Source organism: Apus apus, chromosome 3 (genome assembly GCF_020740795.1).
Source record: "Apus apus isolate bApuApu2 chromosome 3, bApuApu2.pri.cur, whole genome shotgun sequence".
NCBI classification, from domain to species: Eukaryota; Metazoa; Chordata; class Aves; order Apodiformes; family Apodidae; genus Apus; species Apus apus.
The window spans coordinates 11,102,897-11,129,445 of record NC_067284.1 but is presented as its reverse complement, the minus strand read 5'-3'; the positions used below and the strand labels follow the sequence as shown (position 1 = coordinate 11,129,445).

General features: G+C 42.4%; 1 protein-coding gene across 3 annotated transcripts in view; it reads right to left on the bottom strand.

Annotated features, from left to right (window-relative positions):
• Positions 1–26,549, bottom strand: part of BACH2 (BTB domain and CNC homolog 2) — a 185,980-nt gene that overhangs the window by 36,495 nt on the left and 122,936 nt on the right. For all 3 annotated transcript variants that reach the window (XM_051616290.1, XM_051616291.1, XM_051616292.1), the window contains exon 5: positions 12,566–12,820. In XM_051616290.1, the coding sequence (XP_051472250.1) occupies positions 12,566–12,808 (243 nt within the window). In that variant the 5' untranslated portion in view covers positions 12,809–12,820. The remainder of the gene's footprint in view (positions 1–12,565; positions 12,821–26,549) is intronic.

Here is a 26,549-nt window from a genome sequence, read left to right as displayed (position 1 = left end):
GTGCTTGGCATGGTACCAAAAATGGCACACACACACTGGTCCAAAAGCTTTCCAAAGACAATGATGGTGTAATCTTTTTTTCTAACAGGACAAATTAGAAACAGGCATTCATTAATTCCTGTAAAGACACACTCATCCAACAGACTGAACAACTTTCTCCCTTCCCTTAAAAAAAAAGCATAGACAATAAGTTATAAATAGGCCTCATTAAAATTTTAGCTTTAAGAAATTTTAATATAAGGCAGAAAGAAATTTGATCAGTTTTAATGATGTTGATTTCTTGTGCTCTTTAGAACAGCAACAACACCTTTGAATTCTCTAAAGAACACCTGACATTACATGAACTCATGACACTTGATCCTTTCTTTTCCTCTACCTGCAATCAGAGCAATTTGGGATAAGAAAAGTGTAATTAAGAGTAAAGCATCCACTCCTGAAAGAAAATGTTTAGAGAGGTCTTTACTACCACCTTACCATTCAACCAAGAAGTAGAAAGCACACAAGAAATGACAATGAATTTTCATTCTCCTTTAGCTATGTAATTCCTCTTCAGAAAACCAGTTTCAAAACCAGACTGTAACATCAACAAACAATTCAGAGTAAAACAGTATCTGAGAACTAAGCTGAGAGTCCAAGAGCAGATGAAGCAAACAGCCTAGGCCCCGAGGCTGGGATTTACTCAAAACCCTCTGAGCTAACTGTGAAGAGCAGCTTACAGTGTGCAGTGCTTGTCCGCCCTACAGAGCTGCTTGGAGGAGGTCTAGCACAGCAGACCTGACAGCAGCTCCCACTAGGGTCAAGTCAGCTGTGCACCATCTGCTGAAGACAGTGGCCAGAATGTGATCAAATGCTTGCCTTTAACAATTTACCTGCCTATGTCCTCTCAATGGAGGTTTCCAATTGGGAAGTTCATGCATAAAAGTGAAACAAATCCTGTAAGAGAAGGATTAGGCTCAACTTTGAAAAGGAAGGGAAACTAAACCAAGCCTGAGGTAGCTCTTACTGGGTGTTCTCAGTCCTCCAAAAGACACTGGAGAAAGGGAAAGAAGAAAAGGAATTCTTGATTTAAAGGTTTCTGTCGCAAACTCTGCTTTCTGAATGCTGTGATGACTTTGTAAACGTGAACAAGTTTATTTGAAGAATGCCCCAATGCCTACATATATCCTGGATACCTCTTAATTCTTCACTTCCATGGACAATGGCACAAGTATTATTTATCCTTAATGGCTATTGCTTATTTAAACCAGGCAAAAGTGACAAGGATAGACGGCTCTTATGAAAGACAGCCAACTCTGTGTTTTTTGTGCCTTGCATTTGACAAATTAATTCAGGCATTTAAAACATAGCCTTGGTTTGATGTGTCCAGTCTCCTGAAAATGAAAAAGTTCAAGGAATAGACAGAAACCGCTTTATTTGGTTTTATGTCCAGATAAAAACACCATATGCAGAAAGCCATCCATGGGGGAACATGGAAATCTGCAGTCAGATTAAAATAGAGTTAAAAAATAGTTCAATTCAACAGGCAGATGGAATGGCTGGAGACCCATCCACCTCAAGTCCAGCCTTCCCTTCTGGAAACAGAAATGAGCACTAGTCCTCTGTGGAAAGCAGAAGGGAAGTTGTCAGGATTTGCCTTTCCCCAGCTTTTTCCTGTCTTGAGAGGTTACTGGCTCCAACCCTATCCTTTGAAAGAAACAGGAAATTACTTGAGCTTATTTTGTTTTTACTTGACTAAGAATCCCCTGACGGGGGAATTTTCTGTGAAGGCTGTCTGTGTGTCTCTGGAGAGACAGGTGGCTAGGCATGTTGTACTACTGCTGTGTGGTCAGAGATGGAAAGATATTTTGCTTTCAGATTTGTTTAAGGCTTGTTTCTTACTAGCTGCAAATGCTTGAACCAGAGGACCACAGGTCTGTATTTCAAAGGTAAGCAAAAACCCAACACATTTCCCACAAACAAAAGCTTTACTTAGCTAAAAATTTAGCCTCAGCTTCCTCGTTGACGGTTTGATGAACATTCAGGACCACTTAGTCAAAAGCAATTTTTTTTCCTGAAACTGAGATCTGTATTGGTGATTTTTGCATAGACAATATTTTTCTTTAAAACTTTTTTACCTTGAAACACTACCACAGACTGCATTCCCACATGTTCTAGAAACGTGAAGAGGTATATGCACAGACTAGGGAATTTAGTCCTATCACAATTCAAGGCAACCAAACTTCAAGTAGAGTATTATGAAGTGTTTGATGGACTGGATGCCCATGCCTCTTTAAACTATTAACATAGTCCAGATATATGTCTGTGTCAATTATCTGTTTGGATGGTCTTCTTTCTATTTTACTACCCCAACAAACCCACCTCAGCTCTGACCTTGGAAAGTACATCTGACACCATGGGAGCAGAAGGAAGCACTGAGGATACAACATAGTTGCTGAATCCATCCTAGGACACATCTGCCAAACCTCTCTACACTTCCTACAGTAAGTTTGTACACTTCCATTTCTCTGAAGTGTTGTTCTGAAATGATAAGCAGCTGCTGCAGGGAATGATGTGGAGCACATGCCTTCCCAAACCCAAATACATATTCAACTAAATATGGTTGCTTCAACAACAAAACCAATGTGCCTAATTTTGGGGGGCCTGAAAACCCACAAGGCTGATTAGCTCTCAGTCAAAGAGATCAAGTCTTGCTAGGTATCTATCAACGTATTGTTTTGGATAGATGGGTTGTCCAAAAGCTACAATAATACAGGAAAAAAGTTTTAAAATCTTGCTCTAAGTATCAAGATTTTCTTTTTTTTTTTTTTTTAAATAAGACTTTCCTTTTGTACCTGAGTCTGCAATAGCTCTGTCACTTAGGCAAAAATTCCCAAATAAGCATCCTCAAAGTGCCCCAGTTGCCTGGTAAGGGGCTGGAAGTATTTGTAGCATTTCACAGACTCTTTCTGGCCTGTTCCATGCCTCTAAGACTACTTTCCTCTTGGATGTGGTAGTTTCAGCAGCTCTTATCAATGGCAGCACAAGGACCTCAGGGGTGGTGCAGGAAGAGCTGGCAGAGAACACAGGGTAAAACCCATTCCTCACCCAGGACCAATCAGCCAGATAAGAGCAGCTCCATCCCACCCCAATCACCTTGAGAAGTGCTGCGACTAGTCTGAAAATCCCTTCAATGCCTCCTGCATGCTTAGGAGATACAAATGGAAGAAAATGAGATTGAAAGCCTGGATGAGGAGCGATTAGCAGGAATCTCTGTTCTGATACACAGGGTGCTCTGAGACCAGCAGCTGTGGCAGCTGTGGGTCAGTCTGTTCACCTCGGTGTGAGGTAATGTGAACCAGAGGGTTTAGAGAGAGGTAAACATAGCTGAGCGTTTCACACAAGGTGATTTAATCATCACTGACCTGATACACAGACCTGTGCTGTAATTCCCATCTGATGCATCAGCCTCCACCCCAGCATTCGCAGAGAGGTGATGACAGTACTTTATTTGTTCGCAAGAGACCTCAAAAATCTACTGCTGAACGTTTTATGTTGCCATTATTTAACTTCAGAGCTGATAACTCTCCATTCCAGCTGTCTGGTGACACCTTGTTTATATACTGGTTTTACTGAAAGTGCTAGTACCACAATTCTCTGCTGTTCTCAGCCCAGCCATGCCTATTTTAACTGCAGACCCCCGGGCTAGCAGAAGTTCCTGGGTCACAGAAAGAAATTCCTGGTGCCATTTCAATTATGAATTAACCTTTCCTTATTCACAAAGTCTTCTAAAGCCTCCATCCCTGGCTCTTAAGTGACATAAGAGATTCGGAGTGCAAACTTTGAGCAATAAATAAATCCCCAAATACAAAACAAATGTTAAAAAAATAAAATATTTCAGCTACTTCTGTGTGCCGGAAACAGACAGTTACACTTAACCACATACTTTGATGTCATCTTCTCTTATAAGGTCAGATTAGAGGAAAGTGAAGGACAGAAAGGTTTATCAGCAAATCTGGTCTGTGTTATCTTAGGATCTTAAATTCCACTCAACTACATCTGTACTGAACTACAAACTTATTCAAGGGGTGACTAAAGCTTGTCCCTCTCCAAGGCCATTTGCCTTAGAGTTAAGAAACAATGTGCAGTCATACACATCACTGAGCAGTTTGTTGCTAAAATTACACATGCCAAATTTTTCAGTTTATTTTAATCTGGCTTCAAAACAACTGCCAGTGACTCTCATACCTTTCCCCATTAAATTAAAACACGCTTCCTAGAGATATGCCTGATATTTTCTTTTACTTTAAACCTTTAAACAACCACCCAAGCCTCCTCTCAAGCTCTTTCAGAGAAGTTAAATCTCATTTTTAAAACAAACCAAGCCTGGGCTAGATAGAACTGTAGTTTGACCAAGTACAGCTGCTCCTATTTATTTATTTTATTAAATCAAATAAAGTGCCCAAGGACACAGCTTTTAGTAGTGTTAGGCTGCACTCGGACTCGGAGGTGTCTGCTGGTGGTCTCCCAACAAAGTGGGAGAGATGAAAATGCAGCACTGCACAAAAGTCCTGGAATAAACCAGCCATCTCTCTTCAGAGCTTACACTGAACATGTAACACAGTGTGTCTACTTGTTCCTCTAAAAAATTCAGCAGCCTGCCCGTAAAACTCACAAAGAGCATCTCATTCCCAAATTCTAGTATGCTTCAACTGTCTTCTGCTCACCTGAAATCCATATTTCACTTCTAAACTGAACCATACTTCTAAGCCTTAATGTTTGTTGACTGCTGCACTGCGTCATCCGAACACATGCCCTATTCCACCCTGGAAAATGCTCAGTTTCACTGGTAGCTGAGAAAAACAGTCAGTCTGACATTATACACCGGGGAATCCTTGTCAGAAAGTGCTGTACAGAGATAAAACCTTATCTTCTTTGGGCCTTGGGAACTCTAACAAAACAAAGCTTGGTAATGGGATCAGAAAGTACCATACAGGTTGTGGTCTCTGATGTGGTGAAGCTGAGAGGTGTCTTCTCTGGGCCTTATCTTTCTGTTTATTCAAATGCTTAGTCTGTATTTCTGGACTCTTAAAAGAGCAGATAGTTTGTTGGCATTAAAGAAATGCAAAGGTGTTTTTTTTTTGAGGGAGAAAAAGCAAAAATAAGAGAATCAAAGCTGGAGGGGGAGGAGATCTTTCAGTCTGCAGGGCCAGAGTGCTAACAGTGTTCAGGTGCAGTCATGGCTCAACCACCTCATTTTCATTCATGCCCACATATACACTGGAACACAGAAAAAAAAAATCCAACGAAATACACCTCCTGTTACACACATTTATTGCTTCTGCTCATGCCCTTAGCATAGTATACCTTTAGGACTTATTCTCTGAGACATCTTTTACATTTTAGATTATGTTTGTCATGTTAAAGCAAGAAGGTTTCCACACTGCAAATCACCTTTTCAACAGTGAACGCAATCACAGTCAATCAGCCCGATTTAGCACTAATGGTAGGCAGGAGCCTAACAAAGGCAACAAAATTGAGTCCACTTATCTCAGTGGTGAATTTCATTCTGCACATCCATCTCCATATCTCCTTCAACAGTACATTTTTATATGCTCACTTGAATAAATAGCACAACTACCACCAAAGGGAGAGTAAGGGAGTTACTGCAAGATTCTTTCCCCTTATCGTGCATGTATGCCCAGCTTTTGTTTTGCTCTTTTAAGCCTAACTCTCCTGACAACACAACAGAGATGTATTTCACTTCTCTCCACCGGAAAAGATCTGAGAAGGATTATCAATAGTGAAGCAGCTCTCATCAGAAAATAATGGAAGTGACACCAGGTGGAATCACAGAACCACAGAATCTTAGGGGTTGGAAGGGACCTCGAAAGATCATCCAGTCCAACCCCCCTGCCAGAGCAGGATCACCTAGAGCACATCACACAGGAACGTGTCCAGGCAGGTTTTGAATGTCTCCAGAGAAGGACACTCCACAACCTCTCTGGGCAGCCTGTTCCAGTGCTCTGTCCCTCTCACAGGAAAGAAGTTTTTTTCTGATGTTTATGTGGAACCTCCCATGTTCCAGCTGGCACCCATTGCCCCTTGTCCTATCACTGGACATCACTGAACAAAGCCTGGCTCTGTCCTCCAGACACTCACCCTTAAGATATTTGTAAACATTGATGAGGTCACCACTCAGTCTCCTCCAAGCTTGAGAGACCCAGCTCCCTCAGCCTTTCCTCATAAGGGAGATGTTCCACTCTCTTAATCATCTTTGTGGCTCTGTGCTGGACTCTTTCAAGCAGTTCCCTGTCCTTCTTGAACTGAGGGGCCAAGAACTGGACACAATACTCCAGATGCAGCCTCACCAAGGCAGAATAGAGGGGGAGGAGAACCTCCCTTGACCTACTAACCACACCCTTTCTAATGCACCCCAGGATGCCATTGGCCTTCTTGGCTACAAGGGCACATTGCTGGCTCATGGTCATCCTCCTGTCCACCAGGACTGCCAGGTCCCTTGCTCCTACATTGCTCTCCAGCATGTCAGCCCCCAACCTCTACTGGAACATGGGATTGTTCTTCCCCAGATGCAAGACTCTACACTTGCCCTTGCTGAATTTCATCAAGTTCCTCCCTGCCCAGCTCTCCAGCCTATCTAGGTCTTGCTGAATGGCAGCACAGCCTTCTGGTGTGTCAGCCACTCCTCCCAGTTTAATGTCATCAGCAAACTTGCTGAGGGCACACTCTGTTCCCTCATCCAGGTCGCTGATGAAAAGTATGTGGCTAGTTTCCTCATCATACTTGAGGCATGAAAATTCAGGCAGTGCTGGAAGCTTCTGCAGGGAGACATGGATGGAATTTCATATCACATCTTGATTGCCTCATTTCTACTTTATTGCTCACCTGCTGGAAACAAAATATGGTGTTTGTACCTTGTGCTGTGCTACGCAAGCAATGCATGTAAAACAAGGTGCATTTCTGCCTCATAGTTTCTCCTGAACTAGTATTGTGTCATGAAAGACCTCGGAGAGTACCTGAACACTCAGTTTTACTCTCACTACAGGTCCACAGCCTCCAGTCATCCTTCTGTTTGGCCAGTGTCAACAGTTTGAATCAGCATGAAAAATAACACGTTCTCTAGGAGGAATTTAGAAAACCAAAGACCCAACTTCCACCCATACGGACTCGCTAAAGTGGCATTGCTAAGGCAAGGCTGAAGCATGAATTAGTCTGAAGCTTTTATTTGAAGCTTGATGGATACAAACTCTTGCCACTACAAAAAGCTCTGTGGTAGAACAGAGTGGTGGCTTTCAGGAAGGCTTTCAGGTCCCTGCCACCTCCTGAGCCAAAGCAGAATTAATTCTGGCCAGTGCTGTGAGGAACGTGAATGGGTGATACAGTCATGTAAAAAGAAAACCACACTAATGCTTCCTGTTCTCTAAGAACTAACCTTAGCTACTCCTAATACATCTCTGGACTGCCAAGGAAAAAAGGTTGTTCCCTACCGCGCACTAACATCCCTCCAGCTGGGATACAAACTTCCAAGCAGACATTTTCTCCTTTGCCCTCTTGCTCCTCTTTCCCACATTTATCACCTCTTCCACTACAAGCGCCTGTGCAGAGCACTCCCAGCTCAGTCACTGCATTCCTTAAAGACATTATATTCATACATATACACAGTACACAGAAAGGAAAGAGACATAATATCATTTATTTCTAGAGAGATAAAAAGGAATAGTAATTGCCTTCAGACAGCAGGGTATGTAATAGTTGACCTCCTGCATCCTGCCTTTGATTTTCTCCCCATTGCAATCATCTTTCGTTGGCTAATTCCCAGCATTTTTCCCTCAGGCTGCTGGGTTGGCATGGATGGTTAGCAGCTGCCAGTATTTCTCCTCCCTGTCAGCTACGAGCTATATTAATGTTAGATGCCTGGCTCAGTCCCACCCAGGGTGCTGAATGCCTTTGCTTTCCAACATATTCAGCTTTTGCCAGCCTTGAACCCAAACCGAGCTCCCGTCCTGCCTTTCTCCATGCAAAGATTAACCGGGTGAGGAAGTTAACCTGTATCAACTGAAGATGCAGATCTCAGATTTCACAGGGTTAGACCTCATGGGGCAACGGCAGGTTTCGCAGCAGCCGTTGAGGAGCAGTAAAGCAGTAAGAACAGAGAAATTCAGCTTGTGGTGTGTGCTTGTGCCAACATCTACTTTGAACATGATTCTCCTAATAGCAAAGAAAAGAGCTGTGTGGATAAAGAAACAAAAAAGCTCCCCAAGCACATCCCACCCCCCTTTGCCCCTTGGAAGATTTGTAAGCCACGGACAACTCAATTTAATCCTTCTGGAAGGCAGTATGTCCAGCACATAGTTCACTATGCTAAAAAAAGTCACCAGCAGCCACTCTTTGAAACTGATTCAAGGAATCTGAGATTTACAGGTAAAAATAATGAGTCTATTTGAGAAGCAAGTTGGTTTTGTAACAGAGAGGATAGTATTAGGGCAGTGTTACAGAAAGCTAAGACTGCTGCTTCACATGATCTGCATTTAACTTCACCAGAGAGAAAGGCTCTCATGGCTGACATGACCAGGTTAAGTTGTTTTTAAATGTATGTTCCAAAACAAAAAAAAACAACTCCAGCAAGGTTGGGAATCTCATTTGTAAACTGTAGGACTTTCATGCCACTGAGGGCTTTTATTTGTTGATGCTGCTTCTGCCTTTCCACTAACTGCAGCCTCAGCTTTCAGAAAAGCAGATGAGTAAGGTGTTTGCACAGATGATGCTCCTCTGTCCAACGCCCCAGCTTTCAGCTTGCCCACACAGGCTCTATCAGCAAAGCCAGGCAGGTAATAACAGCAAACAAAAAGCCCATCTGACGAAGCACTGGCTCCTTCTCAAGTAGAGTACCACTACAGCATGAATGACTCAATCATCTACTCGAGAGCTATTACTTGCAGCGAGGAAGCAATGTTAATTGGATAATGGCCTGCTGCCAGCTAATATTGGCATGACCTACAATACCCCTGGCTGACAGCCGTGCCTCTCTCTTTATCACACCTTTTTTTGTGATCTGGATGGGAAGTGGAAACCATTAAAAAAGCCTCATAAGTGCCATTTAACTTCTTATCATGAATTAAAACCTTAATTAAGTGCCTTGTTAGAGGAAGGAAGACCAGTTTTCGTGATTAAATAAAGCAAAACAACAGTTAGGAGTATGGAGTGAACGAGTAAGTTTACAGCTTAAAACTCAGCTCTTGGAAAATATTAATTTTGGGTTGCATTTAACAGCAGCCACTAGAGGAAAACAGCACGATTGCTGAAAATATACCCTGGGTGAAATGCAGGTGAGTTTCTAGTTGTTTATCAAAAACTGCAAACAAAGAGAAAAGCGTAGAAGTTAAGAGCTAACAGTCAAATTTTTAGTAGCTGTAGGCAGCTGACACACTCCATTCCTCTAACTCTGCTCTGATGGCTGATAGTCCACACACCACAGCCACATCTGAGCCCTTGTTATTAATGTTGACGGCTTTCCAAGCGTTTGTCTACAAGCAAAAATGTGTTGCTTTAACAAGAGGTGTTGTACAAAACCAAATTGCCAAGGCTAGCACTAAAGGGTTTATGGAAACTCTTCAGTCAGTGCAGAATTAGCTCCATACTGACTTAGCTTAAGTTGATTAGGGAAAGGTTTGAACCGAGGCACATGAAGTCATACTTGAACTGACCTGAAATGTCTAACACGAGGTTTTGCAGCGGTTTAAAACCCTGTAAGTGCAACTAGTTCCAATTCTATGTCTGCACAATGTCTCCCAACTGAAATGACTGGCATATCATGAAGACTGCTCTCACTTGTCATTGGATATAAACAAGAAATAATGCAAAAAACATCTGTTCACTGTTTAGCTAGTTAACAATGTCTGGATGCCAGATCAACAACCAGATCGCAACATGCTATGAAGGAAAAAAAGAAAAAAGGTCTGTAATTCAGACTTCAGAGGCAGATTTACCGATCTGAATAATAAAAAATAAATTATTTTGTTTTGATGTTAAGCTTCCTCACTCCAACATTACATGAGTGTAAACCCTTTATATAGAAAGGTTTATCCATCTCCAGCATCAAACCTTTGAGAAAGTATATTAATAATGCCCTTACTTCACAACTGCATGCTTTAGCAATTTTCAAACCACTCCAGAATTTAAAATGCAACGTTTGCATGGTTGACTTAAAAATATATTTGCTAATTTAGGAGAGATTGTCACTCTTGGAAAAGTTTCAAACAGTTAAGACTATATTTAAAAATGATTTTCAATCTCTGTTTTTCTACAACAATTATATGCCAACATAAATTGTCTCTAAGCCTGAAAAACATACTGGCTCAGGACATTAACTTTCAACTTTTGTTTGAAACTTTTGTACTGGAAGAATAACTCCCAACATGACAGCTTAAGTCAGTTTTCACATATACCTTCAGAAATAATTCAAGAGGTGACAGAGCTCTGCAGATCATGGACTAAAAACAATAGCCCTGGGAAGAGCCATTAGCTTGTGAACTGAAAAAAACCCTGCTATCTTCTTTTAATGTACTAAAACTAAGATTTGGTTTTTTTCCCTTGCTCTATCAGCTCTTAAAAACCAGGAGTTTCTCAGTTCCTTTTGTGGAGAGCTGTGATGCTGTTCTGTGTTGGAGGCACTTTCCATATCTACAGTAAGACAAATCTTTATGCTTTAAACCTTTGTAGTCATATGCACTGGCTTACAAAGTGCAGACACACCATCCCAACACAGGACTAGCTTACCAAGTGCAGACACATTACCCCTCCACCACCCTGCTCCTTCCAGTGGCCTGTGGCTGGGGATCTCACCACCACTGTGATTAGAAATCTACTAATTTCCAATCTACTTTTACTAAAAGCCAGTTGAAACCAATCAATGCTTGTGTCACTACTAGCCTTTTAGTATTAAAGAAAAATGCCTCCTCTCAGCTGTTTCATCTCCGCTGCCTGAAGGGAGCTGTAGCATGTTGCAGCTGTCACACCTGCAGGATGAACTTGACGTGGTCCTGTCTTCTTTACACCAAGCTCCTTCTTCTGAACATCTCAGTCACTCCTGTATTTGCTTATTTGAATTGCAATTATTTTTCTTTATCTAACTGTACCTGAATCATACATCGAGGTCTCACACAGGCTTTGCAGAAGACCACTGATACTCTCCAGTATCTTGCTATGTGTGCATGTTTTGTCACCTCTTTGCTCCCACCCTTGCTTTGTCTTGCAAAAGGTATGTGGCACTGACTGAGACTTGATTGTTCCACTGGAAATTATTAGTGGACACTGCAGAATCACAGTGCGCATCCTAGCGCATCCTCTGCAATACCTTTTAAGTCCTATGCAAAATGTCTGGCTTGAAACTTCTTCATGAGTGATATTCAGTGTCAAGACTCATGAAGTCACACACGGTGACCTACTTCTTCTAATGCTCTACAACTTGTGCCGTGACAACATCACGATGCCTCTGAAGTCTCTGGAGAGCTAAACCAGAGGGGGAAAAATGATGTGTGACACTTCAGGACCTGTCATCATCTAAAAAACACACTGTGCTGCCTCACGGGCAAATGATGGTGAAAAAGCCTCTGTATTCCAGAGTACCTTCCCACTGAGTGACTGCCATCCCCTCCTTGGGGACATCACTGACCCTTGTTCCCCTCATCCCAGATGGAGATGCCAGGCAGGCAGTGCTGAGGCGGAGGGTGAGGGCAGCCCTGGCCAGCAGGCACATGTCTACTGCCCGTGGGCAGCAAAGCCACCAGCATGACCTATGGTAGCTGCACTGTTACGTCTGTATGGCTGTGAGGAAATTACAGTGGGGGTGGAAGCCAGCCAGTGAGATTTTGTGGTGAAATAAACTTTCCAGTGAGGTATTTTCTAAGTCCCTTGGCTTCCTGCTGTGGGAGCCACGCTGCATGAGAAAAACCCTGCTTTTTGACAGACTGTGTTCATGGTTTCTTGATGGAAAACACACGGCCTGAAGCAGTTAAATCCCAAACTTGTCATGATGGGAGGCGAGAGGAAGCAGGGCTGAATGAGGTGCAGGAGCAGGGAAAGACGAGGATGAGGATATGAGCTGCTGGAGAGGAGTGGACAGCAATGAGGCTCCCAACAACGTGACAGCTCAAATGATTTTTCAACAATAACCTGCCATCTAGCAGCCACATTACCCCTTTTAAATTTCCTGTCTGGAAGAGCAGAGTATCAGGGTCCTGACAACGCCCCGAACGCAGCTATGGTAATTAAGTGTTTGGGTACAACTCCCTCGGCAGCAGTCACAAAAGTGAGCTGAAGCATCTTAAAGCTTTTACACCATAATCGTTACTAGTTACTGCTGGTATGGAAGGCTGCCATGAACATGTCCATCCTTCAGCTATTCATAACCCACCCAAACACAAAAACCACATCCAGAACTGTGCCAGGCCAGGCACTGACACCCACGCCACGCTCCCCTCGGCAACCTTAGCAGACCAGGGAGCTCTTCCTCGCCGCGTGGGAGGGAAGGGGCTCGTGTTTACAGCGAGGGCCCGGAGACATACTGTACCTCTTCCGGCAGGCTGACCACCAGGTCATTTTCCGTCTGCCCTACCAAGGCCTGCAAGAAGTACTCGCTGCAGGCAGCCAGCACAGCCCGGTGGGCGCGGAACTCCTTTCCCTCCACGATCAGCGTCACGTCACAGAGAATGTCCTGCTTGCGCTGGTCATTTAAGCAGAGGAGAATATTGGTACAGTGCACCGTTGACTCATACACATACATGGGGGAGTCAGTCTTCTCATCCACAGACATGCCGTTCACACCCTGCAGGGGAGAAGGGAGGAAGAAAACACAAACAAGGTGGTGAGGAGCAACGCAGCTGCCAGGCCAATGTGGCACAGCGGGATGCTGCCTGATTTCTGGATACCCAGGGACCACAGCCCAGCGGCCCATTAATTCTTAAATGTGAGCAAGTTGCTTGGGGAAGGTATTGGGAAGGGTGTTCACTGCCACCAGCTTTAATTCTGCTGTGCTTTGATTACATACTCCCCCACTAACTTCCCCCCTCAAAACCAAAACAGGTTTTAGATGGACTGCAGAGTGCTTTCCTTCAACCACCCGTAATTTTTGATTTAGCAGAGGCAATAACATGGGGACCTGGGAAACTTTAGAAGATTTTAGCAAAATAAGCAAGAATGACTGTCCCTGCTTCTAGCAGTGAAAAAAGGGGCTTTGTGCTTGCTTCTGTTATTTTCAGATCAAGGGAAAAAAACCCTCAAAACCCCAGTCTGTTCTCCAGTTGATAGCGCTGTGTGTTTACAGCTCAGCTCAAGTGAAAGGTATGGTGGAACTGTACCCAACGAAGACAAACCACTAACTACAGCAACTTTGTTTCTCAATCAGAATTAGAGTGATTTTACGCCTTAAGAGGGAGAGAAAGAAAGTGGCTTCCGAAAAAGTTTGTTTCCAGGTATGAAAAGCAACATGCCTTCAACAGCAGTTTAATGGCATTTACAGAGAACAGCATTTTTGGAATTCCAGACCCACAAACATAAGAAAATCCTTTGACCTGTGTGGAGGTCCAGCCCCAGGTGGAAGGGCAGCATGTGGCTGCTGGAGCTGCTCCTGCCTGCAGATAAGTCTCCTCCTCCTGACAGGAGAGCAGAGGTTGGAAGCATGCAAGACACCTGTTACAACTGTCTGAGCCAGAATTTATCTGCCTGCTGTTCTGCAACTTCTGACACACATAGAATTGGCAATGCCTCTGGATGTGGAGACTGGACTTGCAGTGGTGAAGGGGATCAGCTTCCCCCAACATTGCAGGAACCCCCTTTGCATTTGAACACGTTGGACTAATCCTTTCACTCAAAACTTTCTGCCCAGCACCAAAACTGAACGCTCTTTGCATCACCTTTCCATTTCAGTTTCTCTGAGTAGAAAAGTATAAAAGCCTGCTCTGTGTCTGAACACACTGTGTACCACACAACAAACCAAATGCGCTTGTTCTAGGACTTACGTGAGGAAAAAAGATTATTTGTATGCATTATTCTATCTGCTGCTGAAAGGAAAGTTGTGCAAATGCAGAAATTTCAAGTATTTTAAGGTATTATTTTTCATTATTGTGAACAACAACAGCCTTCTGAAAGGCAAGATTCAGAAGCATACAAAGCTTAGGGCAACAGATGGCAGTATTTTGGTGTAATACTCCTACACTCTAAGTATCTGACCACTGACCACTAGAGAGTAGAAGCAAAATTCCTCCTCTGCTGCTTTTTAACATGGATCTTTACAGCGTTTTCCTTTGCTAGTACAATATATTAAGTACACGAGTAGACAGAGTATGACTTCAAACTATTTCCCTTGCCATGAGTTCAAAGCAGGTTACCATTCTCCTACAGTGTCATTCAAAAAATGCAAATGATCTAGACAAGAACGGACTTAAGAGGATCTGCTTGTTACTTCTAAGTATTTACTAGACTTCTCAATGGTAACTCCACCTTTCCACCTGTACAGGAGCATTTTGAAGCCTGACTCTTTCTACAAAATAGGTATTTTTGACAACAATACAAAATGATACTATTACTGGAAGTCTTAATGGGATGTTTACGACTTCTCTTTTACTGGTATTTTCAATATTTACTGCTGACTCATGGTATACTTCTGAGTACCCACCTGAAATGCCTACATGAACAGAAAACAACCAACCAACTAACCCAGATTAGCCCTTCACAGACTTACTTTCTAGACAGAAGACACATAGCTTTTATTGATCATGCAATGCATCTGGACAGGGCAGGGAGATACTGGGTTTTTTTTATGCTACTGGTTGGATTTCTTAACCAAAAGAAAACTTTTTTTTTTTTTTTTCCTCCTCATAAATTGAGACTAACGAGAAGAATTTGCAGCAATCATTTCATTAGCACCCTGGTAAGGTAAAAGAGAAAATGATACTTAGCTCATCCCACTCATGGCTTTCTGTGTAACTGAACCCTGATGCTAACGATAGCGTTGGGATGATGTTCTAAGTGGTCACTCTTGCGTGCTATGAAACGCAAGAGTTTACAAGAACAATCTAGTGGGAAAACCTGAGAGTTGCAAATTACAATGCAAAGGGGAAAGCACTAATTTCCCTCCCCCTCTTTGTTTTCCAGGCACATCTTATGCTTGTATTGTCTCAGATGATGAAGAAATTTACAAGAAACCTGAAAGCTGGCAGGTACTGAACAGAACATAAATTACATTTTCAGTACTTTTTTTTTTCTTGAAAAAAAAAACACAACAAAAAACACGGTTTGCCTGAAACTGCAACCTTTTTTTCACAGTAATAGTGCAATTTGTGTGAATCAAACCCTGAATTACTTGGTTACTAATTAGTAATTTCCCTTTTAAACTACAGCTCTCATCAAGTGCCTTTAAAAAAAAATTAAAAAAAAAATTCACGGCATGCCCTGTGAAGTGCTGAAAATACCAGGGTGTACTTCCCCACTTCCCTGCCTGCTATGCAAGGAAACCTGACTGACGTGCTGCTGAGATCCCGGGGCTGCAAACTGCACCAGCCGCTCCCGGGGATCCCTACCTACGCTCCCGGAAAGTACCTCCACCCAAGCGCTCCTATTGCCATGCTTCTGCAAGGCTAGTGGTGTGACTCCAGGGGCTTCCTGAAGGCAGATCCACACTGTGCCCCTTCCCCCAGCCACTGAGAGCCTGCCTGGATGCCCTGGCCAGCAGCTGCAATCTCAGGCTGACACAGACTTCCCCTGGCTGTGTCCCTGGCTGCTCCAGGAAGCACCCCAAGCCCTGCATTGCGCACAGGGAAGCCAGGGCTGGGCTACAGCTCAGGACCACCTATTTATCAGCTTTTAATGTTTCAACACAAGTGATTTATGGTCTTCCCTTTTCCATCATCTGCCACTGACTGAATGACCTAGAGGCATGAGGTGTTTCCTCTCCAAGAGGGCTTTATCCTGCACCACAGGACCAAGATGGCGAAACTGTGCACTGGGAAGTATACTGTTTGTTTTCACAGGGAGAGGGTTTAGAGTGCAAAGAGAAAAGGTCACTAAAGGGCTCTGGCAAGCAGTAGCAAAAAAATTAGTAGAATTTAACTTTTTTGGTTTTTTTCCCTCTCCTTGGAAAAGAAAAGCAGGGATTGGGTATTAACTGAATTATGGGGCAAGCCAGGCTGGAAGTCTTTTATACAGTGCTAATTCAAACAGCCTAATTTTTTGCTGAATTCAGTACTGTGCTGAGTTTGCAGGACCTTCTTCATGGAAATCATTGTTACACACTTGGTATTTCTTCAAACCGAAAAGAGAGAATGTCTTAGCAAGCCTTTCTCTGGCTCAAAAGAACATGCTGTGCATTTGTTTGCATGTAAGTCACCCCACTGCCAGAAAAAGCCTCTTTGAAACAAAAGTTTCCAGACACTGGCACAAACTACCGTGGGCAAGGAAAGCACCATTGAAACCCTGCCAAAAAAAGTTGCTAGTAAAGGCCAACAACTGCAGTAAAGTGAACTGCAGCGTTGCTTACATGGACCTTCCACAGCGACGGGTGGGAGATCCCACTGAGCCCTTCGCCATGGGCAGGATGGAGGATGCATGTGAAACCTCAGGAGACCAAAAAAATTGCTCATGGAACATCCAAATCACTTTTGTTTGCAGCACATTGTCTCTACTGGCTGGCACTCACCCAAAACTCTCCAGGAACTCATGGACACACTGCCTGAGCTGCTATAAAAAAGACATTACCTACCATGAAAAACCAGCTCCTGCCTCACAAGACTAGAAGGGGAGGCAAAGTGGTGTCTGTTTTTAAAGGGAAACACAAGGGGAAAGAAAATCTTATCAAGACAGACCAGAAAATCCTGCATTAGAACTGGATTAATTATGTGAAAGGTAAATCTCAATCGTGGCAGAGCTACAGAGCACTTAACCAGGCAAATTATCATCGTGACAGAGCAGCATGGCTTCTGCAAGGGGAAGTCGTGTCTCTGACGGGCTCTATTAGAATTCCTGAAGTGTGTCAAATTAGCAGTGAGGAACACTGGTATGTGTAATTAGTGTTGACTTTCAGAAATCCTTTGACAAAACCTTTACAAAAGGCTGCTAGAGAAGCTCAGCTGCCATAGGTGAGAAGTTGCATCAGGCTGGAAATCACTAAGGCTAAACTGCAGCAGTCCCAGCAGCTCACAACTGCCTATGGCCATGCCATGCAACATGCCTGAGCTTGGATGACCTTTGAAGGTGAAACACAGTTGGGCACATTTAGTACTTGGATGGGAGACCGCCTGGTCGTATGAGCGTCCTAACAGCAGCCTGCCACTACCTACAGCAAAGTCATTGAGAAGATGGATGCCCCATCTCTGAAAGTGTTGAAGGGCAGGCAGGTTGGATGGGGCTTAGAGCAACCTGGTGTACTGGGAGGTGTCCCTGCCCATGCAGGCAGGTTGGGACTAGATGATCTTTAAGATCCCTTCCAACCCAAACCATTCTATGATTCTATGAAGCCAGACAACGAGAACAATTTGAAAAAACAAGAGGTTTAGACACTACATAAGGAAAACCTGAGGAACAGGTTGACTGGAGATGTTATGTCATCTCCATCCTTTACAGTTTTCAAGACAGGCTGGATATAGCACTGAGCAAACTGCTCTGATGTCAGAGCTGACCTCCTTTGAACAGGGGGCTGTGCTAGGAACCTTCTGAGGTCCCTCCCAACATGGATTATCTGATGATCCTATATTGATTAGTGACCACAGAAAAACAGGGAGACTAAAATTGATAAAATTAGGTCAAATGTCAAAGGTAATAAGGATTGTTGGGATTTTCAAAAAGACTTGATGTAAAAAAGAATTAAACAATAACAAGGCAACACACTAAATCCAAGGCACTCTATTATACACAAATGGCAATTAGAGGGAAAAAACCAGAATGGTTGAGGTTTGAGAGGAACTCTAGATACTGCCTAGTCCAGCCCCTCTGCTCAAAGCAGGGTAACCTACAGCAAACTGTTCAGGACCATGTGCAGTAAAGTTTTGAGTCTCTTCAAAGATGGACAGCCCACAGTATCTCTGGAAGACCTGTTACTGTGTTTGACCACCAACACAGTCAAACAGGAACTCAATGACCTGGAATCTCAATTCCAATTTGGAGTCTCTCATGAAAAAGATAGACTGGAGACAGACTATCATCTCTATTATAGGTACTGTCATATCTGTTAGAAACAGATTTTACAGAGAGAGAAATATTTTAATAAGGAGATATATATTCTAGTTACTTCTGGTGTAGTACACTGTTGTGCAGTATCTGCATCTGATTACTGATGTAAACAGGGAAAAAGAAATCCTCAGGAGAACAATGAAAACGATGATTGGCAAGGAAAGAGAAAAACCCTTCCTCAACATCTATGATACATTTGAAAAATATTATACAAATACTAGAAAATAGAAAGGTCAAAGCAGTACTGCTGCTTATTGTTTCTATTATTGCAAAGAGGAGAGGACACTCAAGTAAAAGAAGTAAGACAAACACAGAACTTGTAAAAAGATTCCTGAAATGAACTAAAATTGTAACCCATACTCATGGGAAGATGCTTGTTTTGTTTTTCCTGAGAAATTTCACAGTCACTGCAATAAACCATCTGTACAACTGATGACTGCTGCATGTTACTGGGCAAAGAACTGACCAGATTTGTAAAAGGATTTCTCACTCCTAACAAAAATATCAAAGGCCACACTACTCAGGGCGCTGATTTATACAGGATGAATATTCACATACTCCTGCACACTGGCCAAGAACAAACTGCCTGGGCAGAGGAATATGTGTGTATGATCCATCTTTCCTGACCTACTAACCACTGTCTCAGAGACAAATTAAGTTGATGAATGTCAACACAGATGAAAACCCTAATCTAACACTTTGTGAGAGCAATGGGCAAGCTTTCCTGTACTCCCATCTCTCAAACGCACACTGAAATTGTATGGGCCCAAGCTGTTGAGGGCCAGCTGTAGAAAACATCTGTCCAAAGAGTGCGTATGGTGTGTGTCCCTGACAGGGGCTCCCACTTCCAAGGGCTCCAGTAGACTGGTGGGTTTAGGAAATGAGAAGCCATCAGATGTTAAACTCAGCAGATAAAGGTTCACAAAATGCAGTGGTGGAAGGATCCTTGCAGTCTCTACAGGGCAAAACATGAGTGAGGAAGGGGATAGAGAAAAAAGGGACCTAAAGGCATTGTCTAAACCCAGAAACAAAAGCTCACTTGTATTCCAGGACATGTAAGCAGGACACCAGTTCTACAACAGAAGACTCCCAACAATTTGACAGTAAGGGCCTGAAAAAGCCTTATCAGTATCTCTTAATTATGCCTGTAATGCTACATTTTAGGACAGAAGGCAGCAGACAACACTGTGTGACTTTTCATTTAGGAACCACAGTACCTGAGCTGGTGTAAAATGAAGAGCAGGTTTTGCATGGAAGCAGAAGTTGGACCTCACATTACATCCTTCTATGCAAGGGGATTCCTGGCCTTCTCCTGACTGTGTTAAGAGAGGATCAACACTGAACTGGGGTTATTTTTAGCTCCAGTTCACATTCTTACAATCAGCTCCACTAACAGTTAAAAAAAAGACACTGAGGAATACTTTGAAGTGGTCAGCTTGAACACATCTAAGGCTCTTTGGTCAGAGGTAACTGGAGAGTCTGCACCACAGATTTGCCTGCAAACATCTGACAATATTTCTGTTCAATAGGATGCAGAAAGTGTGAAAAAATACTCTTTTGTTCTGAGGTTTTCTAATATTTTTTCTTCTTCTTCCCTAACAATTTAGCAAAAGATACTAGAGAAAAAAATGGGGAGAATTATGATAAAATAAGGAAAAAGTCGAGAGGAACTTGCACTTCTGACAAATAGAAACAAAAGCACATCAGACTTGTCAGTTTTTAGGGATAAACATGCACTGTTTTTAAGTGGCAAGTGGGAGGAAAAGAATTATCCTGGCTTCCTTCCCCACCTCCTAATATTTTTTTTCTATGAAAAGACTCATTCTGTGTAGTCAACACTTTGATTTTAAAGAAATTTATCAATAACTGACACTTCAGAGTTCCTAAAATGACCATCTTTATAATTGCTTATTACGATCTCTCAATTATAGCTATAACAACAAAGGATATGATTATATTGTCACTGCTTTCCTTTAAAAAGAAACTATTGAAAGGCCTAATGATTAATTCACCATTTTTGAGAGCTCACTGTAATGACAGAAGACTATATACAAAGGTCTCTTCGGTGAGCCCCATTATTCAATTAATAAATGCTGAATACGGAGCAGTCATAGTCATATGAAACTCCCAAAAATTGTGTGAATTTTTAACCAATTAATTATCAATTACAACATCATAAAACACCAGCACAAAAATAGAAATAATGAAATTTAATTATACATTATTCTTCTTAGTTGCTGCAAATACTATACAAGACTGATTTTGATTAATAATTCATACAGCAATAAAGTATCAGGAAAGATAATTATACTCTGCCACAATTCTCACACTGATTTCTGTAATTACAGATTACAACAGTGTTAGCAATTTAAAAAGGTTAGGGAGCAGTAGTAATTTGCTATGTCATCCTCAGCAATATTAATGTCTTCTTCTCTGAGCACCCCAGATAATTGAAAATAGACTAGTGGGCTGCCAGGCTACACGGATTTGCCTCCTGCCAAACATACTGAGGGTGCCAGGGCCATTAGCGAGAACGTCTTCAGAAATGAGCTTTTCACATTGTTCAAGCAACTTCTGCTGTAAAGCAGATGATACATGGCCAAGTGGGAAAGACACTGTAGAGCACTTTTGGCTGGCAGCTCCAGACAGGTGTTGCTGCTGATAGCGATGGCTGGTGTTTCTGACCCTACTGCCTCAAAGCAAAACCGTAGTTTGACCATGAGTGGGAATGGGGGCAGCTGAGACAAATGCAAGAGAGGATTTAGCCACGGGCACTCTGCAGAGAGTGGGCTGGTTGGGAGCACAGCGGGGCCCTACAGACATTTGGTAACTCTCCTAAAGGCAAGCATTTACATCGCTGGCGAGGCTGCATGGTTCCAACACACCAAGTGCTCACAGCCCAGGGAACGCCCTGTGAATTGCTCAACGGCTGCATGAGGTTCAAGGGCCACAAACTGGTCCCTGATGAGCTCCACCATGGGCAGCAGGTAAAGGCATCACTGCCTGGGCTGGCTGTAGAGCTGGGCCATGAGCCCTGCTTCTCTATGACTAGCTTAATGTGCTTTTTAAGTAGAGACAAGAACATGGGAAATTCATTCCTTAGCTTAAACCAACAGGAAGAAGGATGTGTCCTCCAATCCACTGCATGGCTGCTTTTGCACAGCCCATACAACGTCACAGTACAGAGGTTTTGATGTAGGAAGTAGAAGTCACTGCAAAAGTGACTTACTGGCTTTGTTATGCGGGACCTAGACGCTACCGCACAACTGGACAGAGAGATTGGGGGAAAAAAAAAGGAACTCTGACCCTGCAGACTTCAAACAGAACTGCTGAATATAACTTTGGTTACTTACAATGATTTCGCTATCGGCAAATTGCACAAGTGAACAGAAAGGTACTACAGCTGTTTGTTTGTTGTTGTTTGTTTGTTTGTTTGTTTAAATTAGTGTAAGGATGCCCATAGTCTCCATGATTAGTGTTTATTTAAACCCCAAGTGAAAATTCCATTTCAGATTGTTCAGAGGTTGGTACCATAAGGAGGCAGGGATTCCCAGTGGAGATTGCTTTGAAGAGTCCAAATTTATGTTCCACATACAAATAAAACCTGTTTCTTGACTTCTGAGGGTTGTGTTGTTACTGCTTCTTGAGTGAGTAACTCAGGTGGAAAAAGGTGATAACTCACAGTCTTTGGGGACTTGAGTCAACATGGAAATAGTGTTTACATATAGCACATGCATTAACATATACATTCCATACAGTCTTACTATGCAAAGTACACCTGTGCATCTCTTTATGAAAAATTGTATCATTATACTACTAATTGTCCTGCACTTAATACAGCAGGCTTAGTTTAATGTGCATTTTCAACGCCCCTTAAATACAAATGATGATGCCTTCAGGAGAGAGGTGTAGTAGGTGGGGTAGGGGAAGACATAGATCAGGTTCAAAAACAGAAGGAACAACAGAAGAACTGTCCTCTATCCTTATTTCTCAGAAGCTACTCAACTGACATATGTGTACATGGAAAGTAAGAAACACAGAAGAACTCTATTCTGATAAAGTCTCTTCAGGACACTGGAGAAAAGACACAACCTTTTGGGTTATTCTTGGGGAAACTGAATTGCCAGACTAAAGAATCAGAGAAGGAAAAATGAACTAGTGATTTGTTTTTATTATGCCCTCCAGCTTGGTGAGCTCTCTGAAAAAGGTTTAAGGTCTCCACACAAATGGAGGCTGGAAATTCTGGCAAGAGCCCACCAGAATCAGGTCCTGCCTTCCTTGCTTTAAATGAGTCTTCAGGGTTTTGGCTGAGAAGTGGTACAGTGATAGGACTTCCCTCCTTTTCCTAAACCTTTAAATAATTTACATGTACCTCTACAGGTGTATGTGAATATAACCTTAGTTTGCACTATGATGCTGTCTGAAATGATGGAATTGCTGAAGCAATATACGGTTAGTTAAGTATCCAGGCCACTTGCCAGTATGACAGTACTTTGGTATAGTAAGGAATGTGCCTCTCTATTTGAAATCTCTTTTGCTAATATGAATATGAGAACAAAGGCCAGGCTGATATTGACCCAATACCACCTGTGTTTGGAAGGTACAAATTATGAACAGCACTGCTCTGCTCCTTTTAGCAGCCTTTTAATGTGAAAGATTATGCCAACAAGTTATCTGAGAAAAAGTTATTAATTTCCCTCGGCTTTTACTTTCAAGGAAGCCCAGCCTTTAAAAACTCCTGTCGAGCTCACTGCTGAAGCTCTGCACTTGAAATTTCTGGTTGATATCAAATAAGCATTGTTTTTTATCTTTTTCCAGAGGAAAACAGCGAAGTTCTCTCTCAAAATCACACCTCCTGGTTAATTTTCTCTTCACTTCTCAAGCTGTACTAATTACTGCTTTTCCAGCCTATTTGCAGAACTGGTGGAAGTATGGCCAAAACCACTGCTTACATCTTTGACTACTCAAATTGTAGAGATTGCAAAAACAGCAAAATCTCATTTTCTCCTGTCATCCTCTATAGCTGTTATGGGAAAAATCTGCTTCCTATTTTTTATTTATTTTTTCCTAATTTGCAAGCTCTTCATCTTTGCCTCACATTAGCAGGTGTTTAGAATATCCTTCATGTTTCCTTGGGAAACAAACTGGCATGTCCTTTGGAACATGTCTGTTGTGATTAATGTGTAAAGAGCAGGAACTCATGCAGTAGGTCACTGGGTTAAATTTGGGACAGAATTTCATACAGTAAGACTTTGCACCTTCTGCTCTTGGGAAAGAATACAGGTGTCACCTTTTCCCTGGAGACTGGACCACTATCTGCTTCTGCAGCTTTTCCCACAACCAAACAGATATCAACAATAATGTTCTCTTTTGACAACAAATGTGCTGAAGTAAAAATGTTTCCTTATGCTTAAATCATAGACTTTTTACTAATCTAAAAATAAATTAATATATAAATAAGTTCTAGTAACTATTGCATTAGGATCCACAGATTTACAGGTATGAACCTTGGAAGGTCTATCAAGACATGCAAACAAGCAAACCTATTTTCCCATGTTTTTCTAACCATCAAATGAACAGAGGGTCACTGAAATGACTATACAGAAACTCTCACAGCAAATGCCAAGGGGTTACTTGGATTACACCAAGAAATTCTGACAGTGGTTTTGATCCTGCAAGAGTCTGAGAATTTCCACTTCTGTGTCAGAAGGTTGAAGCAAGAGTTACAAGTCTTCCCACCATCCTCAGAGTTTGGTACATGCCTAGATTCCTATTTAAAGGTCCCTTTATCCATGGACTGGCTCTTATTCTAGAACTGAACTGCCTTTCCTGTTGCAGACAATAAATCATTCCCCAGAGGAAGGTGCACGGAAAGCAACCATTTCTGCTACCAACACCTACCAGGCTACAGCCAGGGGAAGCAGAGAGGATGTGAGACAGAAATGGGAACTTAGACTAAGTGCAACTGCAACCAAAAGGAGCCCAGAAAGAAAAAAATTGGTGCATTTGGGTCCTGGTTCTGAAGTTCAAGTACAGCCAACATAGCATCCTCACCTACAGTATCTTAGAGGACTGCAAAGACAGAAGGCAAAGACAAGTTTTTCTTCTCCTGTAAAATCCAGGGGAGCTTATGAAAGCATCTTTGCCATAGTAAAGAACGAGGGATTCAAGTTGCAAAGGGTGCTATAAGAAGAACATGGATTTTATCTTTATTTGAGGATACTTCTATTAACTGTTAAGCTTTCCATGTAGCTTTTTGACGTTTGTTTGGTTTATTTGCCCCCCCCAGCTACAATGTACTCAACACACTGCAAAAGCCATCAAATCAAATAGGAGATTAACATGCAAAACCCAAAACTAAGCCACACTTTATCCTAGGGAAACAGAGTGGTTGATTATTTCTGTTAGAATTAGCACACTCTGCCATGGGAGTTTTAATCTCAGGGCATTCCTTATATAGTTCACAATCTTGAAAGGCAGAAAGGACCACCTAATCTGGCCTCCTAAAGGCAATATCAACAGCTGCCTTTATCACGCAGACTTGCAATCCCGACAGAGCAAAGAAAAGCAGCGGTTTGTTTGACAAGCTCTCTTGTCAACTGTTACTGGAATTATCTACACCTTTAGCCTCCAAGTTCTCTCTTGACAGATCCTGAAATAGCTGTTCCGCTACTTTGCCCTGGACTGACGTCAAGCTAAACCAGTCTTCAGTTCCCCGGGACATCCCTTTTATCTTTTTGAAATATCGGAAATACAGTTGGCAGCCCTCCAATTTTCTGGAATTTCCCCTGTTTCCCAAGATTTATTATAAATTAGCAGCCACTTAACAGAGCTTTTCAGCTACCTCCTTCAAGATTCCTGGATGTAAAAGTTACTAGGAAGTGAAAATGTTTAATTTCCACCACTCCTGCCTCTCTCAGATCCTCCTTTGCTGTAAGCACCAAACTTTCTCTTATTTCCACATCACCTCACAGGACAGATGCTCTTCCACTGTTTCAAATGGAAAAACCACCTAGGGAACATTTCTGCCTTTTCTATTTTCCCTTTTTTGGTATTAAATTAATTAATGTTTTATCACAACTCCTATTTCTGCATTTAACCACAACGGCTTCTCATTAGAGTAACATTTTTTGCTATTGATGGCAGTGTGAAATTGTAACTTTGAGCAGCTGGGAGAATATTCTTCAACAATTCCCAGTGCGTTCAACACTTTTTACTTTAAATGCAGTATTATGCCAACACAAAACGTTCTAACTTTGGAAAACATCTCTTTCAATTCTGACTGAAGTGCATGCATGGATTTATAATCTCCTGGTAAGCAGTGTACTCTGCTTGCACAAGGTCACTGTATGGGATTTGGGGCCCCATGATTCACATGATTGGAGATTGGCTACAAATAATAGTGTTTGACAAACGGCTTCCCTTCTTGTTTCATTTTCTCATGCAATAAGTTGTAAACCTTTAGTTTCCAGCCCATTTTTACGACAACCATTCCCATTGAAATTCTTTTGGATTCCTGCTTATGTGCCACTCCCTCCAATGCCTCTTCCATAATGCTAAGAACCTGGCTAATACAAAGTCAAACAACATGATTCTTGTACAACCCCGGTGGTTTAGACTTACATATACTGAAAGCACCATAAGCCTGGTTTATGCAGATGGGTATGGAATGGACTGCCCAGGGAAGTGGTGGAGTCACCACCCCTGGAGGTGTGTAAGGTAAGACTGGACGTGGCACTTAGTGCCATGGTCTGGCTGATGTGGTGGTGTTAGGTCATAGGTTGGACTTGATGATCTCAGAGGTCTTTTCCAGCCTCAGTAATTCTGTAATTCTGTGTATTCACTGGTGATGTCCTTCTTTCCCTCTATAGCTATGAGCTCACTTTGCTCATTTGTCTTCAAGAGGAACGTACTATTTCTAGAGACAGATGCCACCAAAACCAGACATTCCCCAGTCTCTGCAGACTGGAGAACCAAAAAATCCCAAGCTGTTTTCCCTCAGCAGAGTGGTGACTGCAACCTTCTGCTACCTTCTGTCTTCTCTTTCCTTTCACAAGGGGATGGGCTTTCATTTCCAATGTTTATGGCTAGTCAGATAGTCTTCCATGGGGATAGCAACACCAATGGCTGTACCTGTGGCCCCAAACCCACTCTCCAGATGAGTTCTCATGTCTTTGCTCTGCAGCATGGGGGCACCAGAGCTTCAGAAGAGCTCAAAAAAATGTTGAACATCAGCAAATCAACACATAATTTCCAGCTTTATTTTCCTTTTACTTACCCCTCAGCTGAAACACTTTGGTGGCGGTTTTCCAACTACAGGCTGAGAGAACATC